The 7,948-nt window shown below is 46.0% G+C and overlaps 2 protein-coding genes across 2 annotated transcripts; one reads left to right on the top strand and one right to left on the bottom strand.

The window, feature by feature from the left end:
• Nucleotides 1–607: 607 nt before the first annotated feature.
• Nucleotides 608–2,325, bottom strand: EPUS_01114 (uncharacterized protein; the record flags this gene model as incomplete). The annotated part of the gene is made up of 2 exons (XM_007807027.1): nucleotides 608–1,588; nucleotides 1,645–2,325. 2 exons carry the CDS (start codon nucleotides 2,323–2,325, stop codon nucleotides 608–610), a joined length of 1,662 nt encoding a protein of 553 aa, XP_007805218.1.
• A 4,592-nt stretch (nucleotides 2,326–6,917) lies between these two features.
• On the top strand, nucleotides 6,918–7,745 carry EPUS_01113 (uncharacterized protein; the record flags this gene model as incomplete). Its single annotated transcript, XM_007807026.1, has 1 exon — nucleotides 6,918–7,745. The coding sequence occupies one exon, from the start codon at nucleotides 6,918–6,920 to the stop codon at nucleotides 7,743–7,745; it is 828 nt and encodes a 275-aa protein (XP_007805217.1).
• Nucleotides 7,746–7,948: the final 203 nt, after the last annotated feature.

Raw genomic sequence — 7,948 nt, 5'->3', positions numbered from 1 at the left:
GGGGGAGCTTTTTACGCACCATGGTTGGTCGTTGATTTCGAAGAGGTGGAGCCGCGGGCTGAGGATCATTTTCGCCTTGTGACAGGCAGTCTCTGGACTTTTGTGTTGATGGGAGGGAAAGGGTCCAGACGGGGAATTGGAGGTGCTAGCAATGTGCACAATCACTGCTAAGTGTTGGTCAACATCTGCGTAGAATTATTGCCTTCGTGGCTTGGTGCCGACTCCGAAGGACATTATAATAGTCCCGTAAGTAGAATATGTTTCAATGCGGGAAAATTGAATTGGAGACGTCTTTGTAGACACTAAGGCAGGGGACAACATCATGTCCGTGGCAGCTTGTAGGAAAGTCATATGGATCGAGACGTCTAGGCCCTCCTTGGGTTTGTTTATAAATTAATGCTTGTACGGAATATATCAAACCGTCAACCTGTGGCACACAAAATGAAGTAGCTTTGACTCAATAGCTAAACCTCCCCAAACGGTCAAGCATTGTCCTATACCCTGGTCGGGAGTCAGGGCTTGCAGCACATTCATGCCTTGTCTCTATCTAACGAACCCAGGGCCCTCCTGTCAGCCAGTGCCTCCATGATGTTAATCTTTTGCGAACCTAGGTCGACCGATGAAGTTCCTTGTCAAGCCCCAGTATCTGTCTGTCTGTCTTTCGATTGAAAGCTGCACGCATCCTGATCACTGTCTGGTCTTCTTCACTGGGTGTTTCTGATGATGGCATTATGTGGACAGCTTCCGTATCAGCCTGTAGCGGGGGTATGCGCCGGGCCGAAGCTGAAGGGAAGCATCCATTAGCACGTGGTGGCATTGGGCGTGTGCTTGGAGCTCGGAAGCCCCACAAGGTGTTTTTCTTGACTTCCTTGTCTTCACTGTCCATGTCTTCTCGGAGCATCTTTACTTGTTTCTGAATCTCAATCCACAATGGTAAATTAGAGATGTCCTTCTCAGTATTGATGAGCTTGTCATGGAAACCTGGATCGTCATTTCTAGGGCTGGTGATCCTGTCACCATCTTCGTCTTCATCGTCGCGCTCCTCATCTTGCCTCGCTATTGTAAGCAGGCTAGCAACGAATGCTTCTTTGAGATATGCAAATGTGAAGTCCTGCGTTATGTCCGCTATCGCTGGTGGCAGCTCCTCTGGAAACTCGACCTTCTTGTTGTGCCGCAACTTCTGTTTCCAATAATCACAGTACAGAATTCTCTCCTCACGATCAGGGGTCGGAAAATTATATTTGCGGTCAAATCTGCTCGGCCTTTTAGCCAGACCACCGTCCAATTGGTCCAGATGGTTGGTTGTGGCCACCATCATGATGCCATCATTGCTGTCTAGACCGTCGACTTCGTTAAAGAAGTAAGAGCGCAGCTCTTCTGTAATCAGAGTGTCCACATCCTCGAGGATGAGTAGGCAAGGGGTCATTGTACGGGCCATCCGGAAGACTGAGCCTATTTCATAGGTATTATGAAGAGCCTTGACGTAAAGACTTACGACTGGGTTTTCGCGGATAGAGAGCGTGTGCATAAGCGCCTTGATGCTGATGGTTTTTCCGCATCCAGCAGGCCCGTAAAAGATCAAACCTCTCTGGTTCACAAGTCAGGATAATGAAGCAAGACTAAGAAGAAAGATGTGCAACTCACCTTCCAGGGAACATCGAGGTCTTTATAAGATTTCTCGCTGTCAAAGAAGTGAACCACAGTTTCTGTGAGAGTCTTCTTCATCTTCTTGTCGAGTATTACGTCATCCCAAGATGCTTTTTGCACTTGCTCATACAAAGCTCTGCTCCGTGTCCAGTATCTCTCGAAGACCAGGATCGTCCCTTCCACTGCGAATTGGATTTCCCCAACAGCCTGTAGCAGTGCATCGGTGACCTTGGAATGTGAGAGGACGGTCTCGTCGTCATCTGGCGGGAACAGAATGTAATTCAGCGTTATCATTCCCTCCCTAACGGTATAAACAATAAATTCAATGTTCTTCCAGGTATACTTGAACCGAACAAAGAAGAAGACCTCTCCTAGATGTCCCTGCCCGCCTCGGGTTGAAGACGTCTGGTAGTATCTCCATCTCAGCAAAGAGTCCTCGGAGGTATCTAGCTCTGCCCGTGCATAACCGGCAGCTGCATAGGCAGCAAGATTGGCATAGCTGGTTGGAATCACAGTCACGGTCATTCCTGGATGGTGGTTTCTAATGGATGCAATAAGCTGGGCATCCAGGTCGGCATATTTGCCAGAGGCCACGTCCTCGAAATCGCTGTAGACGGTGTCATGATGGGCTGAGCTGACAAGTGTATATGGATCGGGAGTTGTCTTGGTGAGCACCATCTTGGATATTGAGCGCCGGCACGATTAGGGATGGGAAATGAAGGAGGGACACTTGGAGAATGACAGTAGAAAGATGGAATCCCGCCAGATCGTGGGTTCTTGAAGAAATAGGCATCCAGGCAGCAACTACCTTAGAAATGACTTCACCATGAACATGAAACATTCATGCGGGGAAGCGGTAGGCAAGGCGCAGTGGGCAAGGCGCAGTTACGGCCTGCCTCATGGGTACAAGTAACTAAGTTAGATCTACTTTCATGTTGCTCTAACCAAGGTAGTTGCACAACAATCCGGCTGCTCAGGGTCTGTAAGCATAAATTTGCTGGAAGCAATAAGCAGGTATTGAAGTCAACCAAACTTCAAGGTACTCAAGTACTAGTTAGTTATTACAGTACTAGGTCAAAAGTATTGGACCGACCCCGCATTTTCACCCCACCAACATTTTCCACTCTTCCCATACAAATTACTACTGTACGCCCGGTATTTATTGGAATCCTATAAGAATCAATTAAATGATACGTTAAAATCTGCTTTTTCGAATAATACTAATTTCCTAAATAGGAAACTAGATATCAGAAGCGGGTGTACCATCCCTTGGCCCTGATCACTACATTTATACGGGTATCCATGCTCTTGATCAAAGCATCAATAGCTTCTTGCCTAATGGCGTCCCAACCCTCATGAATAGCTGTAAATAGACGTTGATACTCGGCCTCAGATTTGCCCATTTTGATCAAGTCAGGGTAGTAGTCATTGATCCATTGCTTGAGTTGCGCCCAGAGATGCTCAATTGGGTTCAGATCCGGACTATAAGGGGGCCATTCAAGCAGAGATATACCCTCCTCCTCAAACCAGGCCTTGACCTTTTTTGCAGTATGGATTCAGGCGTTATCTTGCATGAAAATCCGACCAGGTTCATACGTTCGAGGGATTTGCTCACGGAGAACAGTGAGATAAGAGTTGGCAGTGTATCCTGACTTCTCTGAATCAGGATCACGCTCTAAAAGAACGATATCCGAACGCCCATTTCTATAAATTGCACCTCATATCATGACGCTGATATCCTTGCCTTTCTTAAATAGCTGAATCATATCCTTATCCCACTTTTGTTGTGGCGTACGAAAGTTCTAAACTCGCCGGGCCCTAGAGCCTCTTTTAAGAGAACATTCATTACTGAATATGATCTTGCGCCAGTCATCTCACGTCTAATTTTTTCGTTCTAAATACCAAGTAAGGTGCTTAGCGACTACTTCAGGAGTTAAAAGAAGTCTTTTTTTGGCAAGCTAATTAGTAATGCCCTCGTCTTTGAGTATTCAATAAAGGGTGCTTTTTGAAACAGGTACCCTAAGGGCAAGTCGAAGAGCTGCATAGGTAATTCTTGGATTGGCTCGAATAATGCGTAGAATATTTCGTTTTTGAAAACACGATTTAATATAAGGGGTCTACCAGACCACGGCAAGCTATTGCCTTTGTTACAGAGTGGATTTCGTACGAGGGTGTTGAAAACAGTGGATTTGCCGCAAGTAACTTTTTCGCTAATTTCTGCATTTGACAGCCCCACAGCCTTATAAGCTGAAATCTGACCGCGTTGAAATGGAGATAGCTCCTTGCCATAGCTCCTATTGATTTCTAGAGGCGCCAAAGCCCTGCGTTGATTCATGGTGGTTGGTTGAAAAAGGTAGTAAAAAACGCGTGTTGGAAAAAAAGTGCGCGTCGATCCAATACTTTTGACGTGGTACTGTATAATGGTGAGGAAGCGTTCAGAACCCGGTGGCCCAAGGTGCAAGAACGGGCTAGGTACAGTACTTACTACGAGGAGAGGCACACGTAGCAAGTATTGTTAGGCTGGTGCTAGTAGCAGCTAGTTATCGTTACTCTACTAGTACTATAATGCTGTGATTTGGTATTACAAAGCTTGACTTGAGCACATCCATTTCAATGAGTTGAAAATTTACGTTTACTCTAATGTGGACTTAATTAGCTGTTATGTAGTAACAGGAACGCTTCCAAGTAAAAGTACTAGCGCTGAGCTCACAATACCTCATGCCCCCCATAGTTATGTAGTAATGTTGTTCATACGGAGTACTTGTAGCAGAATCATACGAGGAAGTCAAGCTGAACTGAATTACATTCTAGATTCGCTTTAGCTACTTAAGTATGACTGAATGACTCTCCTCACAACATTTGATACTCTTTCCCCGATACTTCTCTCGTGACATAGCCTTATGTTGACCTTCTGAGAGGGCTAATTGGCCGCGTTTAATATGCGTAATCCCTGCGTTTCTGCTGCTTCTAATTGGTCAATTTCCGACGCAATTTCGCTTCTAATTTCGCTGTACGGTGCACCCAATTGTACATAGATCTACGCTCTCTACCCCCGTAGCTATCAATCAACTTGCTTTTCTACGCACTCTGCACAGCAGGTTGACACCTTATTTAGCTTTTGTCAACGGCGGTTGGCTGTCTTAGCACTGGCCTGACCTACATTCATGGTAGCAAAAATGCAACATAAAGACGTCAAGCCTGAAAGTATACTGTATGAGGGCCATGAGCACCAATGGCGATGCTGCAAGATTCCTCTGGGCTGATTTTGGACTTGCATATGATTTCGGCGATAGCAGTGATAGCAAGACTAGAAGCACCAAAATCTACTCTCCGCGCTGTGCCCTGTCAGAGATTGTAAGGGCAAATGCCATGATGGGTAGTAGCAGAGAGAAGAGATCTAGTGTTGCGAACAAGCTTGATGAGATCGTTGAAAATGGTGGGGAGATACTGATCAAAGCCGGGTTTAATTCCCATGCCTCAGACGACAAGATCGACTAAATATCATGGTAGTACTTACCAGGAGAAGGGGTAGCTAAAGATATGAGCCAGGTGCCATTAGTAGAAATGACAGGCATTCTGTCAAATGACCACCATATTAATATGATAAGAGAGGCATATTTTGATCATATTATAATCATGTTTGCAGTAAAATACGTTATAAATAATAAGATTTTATTAGATCACAGAAGACTAAATTATATATCCTTATATCCTCTAAGTAATATCATGGTAATGCTTAGTCTAAGCGCACTTTGATGGCTCTCCTAGCATTATTTTAAGAGGGCCTCTTCCTGCTAAGTAGCGCTGACATCTTCTCATTGGGCTGTATCTACCTGAGCTGCTTGGCTGTCTAGTCAAAGAAAATTACCCCTAAAAGATAATAGGCAGAAGAAAGTGATGATTTCAGATAACATCGCAACCCTCTGCTCTTGGGCGCAGCATATGCAGGTATCCGACCATTGGATGAGACTCAGACCCCTGTTCGCTCTTGCAGTAAGAATGATCAGTTCAAGACCAGATGGCCGGCCACCGGTCAGTGGAGTCGTTTGCGCAATCAGGGCAACGAGCCAGACTTGATTTCTGTCGTGTTGGTAAGAATCCTCAGCAGCATATGCAATAGTGGAGAGTGTGGGCAGAAAGGCACTCAGCAAACTGGATGAACCGGATCGCCTCCTGCAGTACGATTATCGCCGAGACGATTGCCTGGAGTCCGACTGAGAAGGGCCAGTTCTCCCATGTTGCAAACCCATCATCCTCGAATCCAACGTCTGCTCTCGACTTAGCAAGAGACAATCTACCACCGCATTTTCTGTCTGTCAATATCTTTGGCCATAAACTTGCATCTATTATACAATACTATTTAACGTACTTGTACATTCACGTAGCCTTTAAGTGTTGGAATACTATTTTGTTAGGGTCCTGCCGTGGGCAGGAAGCAGGGAGTAGAAGGTCTGAGGCTGCAAAAGCGAGTCAGTCGATGCAGGTGGGCAAGGTGTCAGCACACATATTACATTGGTATTGCTGTACTACTACTACAAGCGGACCCATAATGGTGACCTTCTGAGACTGCCAGTGTTTATTCCACCCGCCAGGACACAGTCTCACTCAGTGTGAGCAGCCTTGGAAGACCTGGGCCGGAAGACCCGGGCCCGAAGCCCGTACTACGGTAGGAGGCATATTATTAAATGTAAACCCCCGCCCTAGTGTCAGCTTGTAACGCCAAGATAGAACGCCACAAAATAGCTCAATTAGGAATAATCTATTATCTATCTTACACCAAGTGTGCATCCCATTAGCATCTATAACTACCTGGCATCTTGGTAAAATTGATTGGAGTAGTTTTAGAATAAGATAGAATCAGTAGAGGAAGCTCAATGCGTCGAACGCGGTGAATGATCCCTCTGGGTAAGACGTCATTTTTACAAGCGCGGTAAGGCTATCTGTATGAAGGTCGTTTATGACAGTTTTACTAGGGAGAGGGTTAAATGCCTCTTACCGTAGTACAGCCCTTCAACTTTAGTAACTCTACTCCGTACAGCGCCACCAAGCCTTGATTACCGCGGCAATCCGGATATCTCGAATATTGTACCTGTTCCTGTACCAGTCCTTTGGGATCTTGCTTCATTGAGCTGTCATTTTACCAAGGTACGTTGACTTTCGCCTTAAAATACAACCTTGTCGCACTGACAATTGGAGCGGAGAGATATCGAGCTTTGGTGGATCCCGCGAGTTAGCCACTTGGCAATAACGACATATCAACGCCATCGGTCATGGCCTCTGAGGTGGTAACCTTGATCAAAAAAGGTCGTATCGCTATCATCACGCTCAACCAGCCCAAGAAGCTGAATGCAATGAATCAAGACGGCTACTACCGACTATCCTGCCTGCTGCAAGAAGTTGCGAAGATGGATGATATAAGTATAACGGTCTTGACGGGTACAGGCCGCTACTTCTCTGCAGGTGCCGACGTCACAAGTATACGACCAGGTCGAGACGGCAATGTGGACAAAGGCCAAGTCAGAAGGGATATTCTGCGGACTTTTGTAAGCAACAATCTGGACATCACACGTGCCTTCTATACACACCCAAAGATTCTGGTCACAGCATTAAATGGGCCAGTTGTTGGACTTTCGGCGGCCCTGATTGGGTTCTCTGATTTCATATACGCTACGCCACATACGTTTCTGTTAACACCATTCTCGTCCCTTGGCCTGGTGACTGAAGGTGGCTCAAGTATCGGATTCGTGCAGCGATTAGGGATTTCAAAAGCAAACGAAGCCCTCATCATGTCGAAGAAGATCACAAGTGAGGAGCTTGCGCAGACGGGGTTTGTGAACAAGATTATCCAAGGCAAGCATCAGAATGACCATGAGGATTTCTTGCGCCAGGTATTGGATGAAGTCGAGGATAAGCTGGGTGAGCATCTTAACCAAGAGAGTCTGGTTAAGATCAAGGAGTTAATACGAAGGCCATATAATGAGGTACTAGAGGCCCAAGGTGCGAGAGAGGTCATGGAGGGTATGGCTAGGTTGGTGAGCGGAGCACCACAAGAGGAATTCAGGAAGCTCGCAAGCGGCGAGAAAAGGCATAAGCTTTGAGGATAGAGAAAAACGCCGTCGTCATCATCATCATATAAATATCCCGATGCAGATTGACAAAACCTTGGGTCATCGTGATGCCGTCCTTCCATGACCTTGTGTCTCTTCATTATCGCTTTCGTCCTGAAATCCTTCCTCTAAATCGCGGCTCAATCTTCGATCAGAGTTTCCTGTACCGTTAGACCTTTCCAAACGTACTCGTC

This window comes from Endocarpon pusillum, assembly GCF_000464535.1.
Source record: "Endocarpon pusillum Z07020 unplaced genomic scaffold scaffold6441, whole genome shotgun sequence".
In the NCBI taxonomy this organism is placed as follows: Eukaryota; Fungi; Ascomycota; class Eurotiomycetes; order Verrucariales; family Verrucariaceae; genus Endocarpon; species Endocarpon pusillum.
The sequence above is the reverse complement of the archived record's forward strand: the minus strand, read 5'-3'. Positions and strand labels throughout refer to the sequence as shown.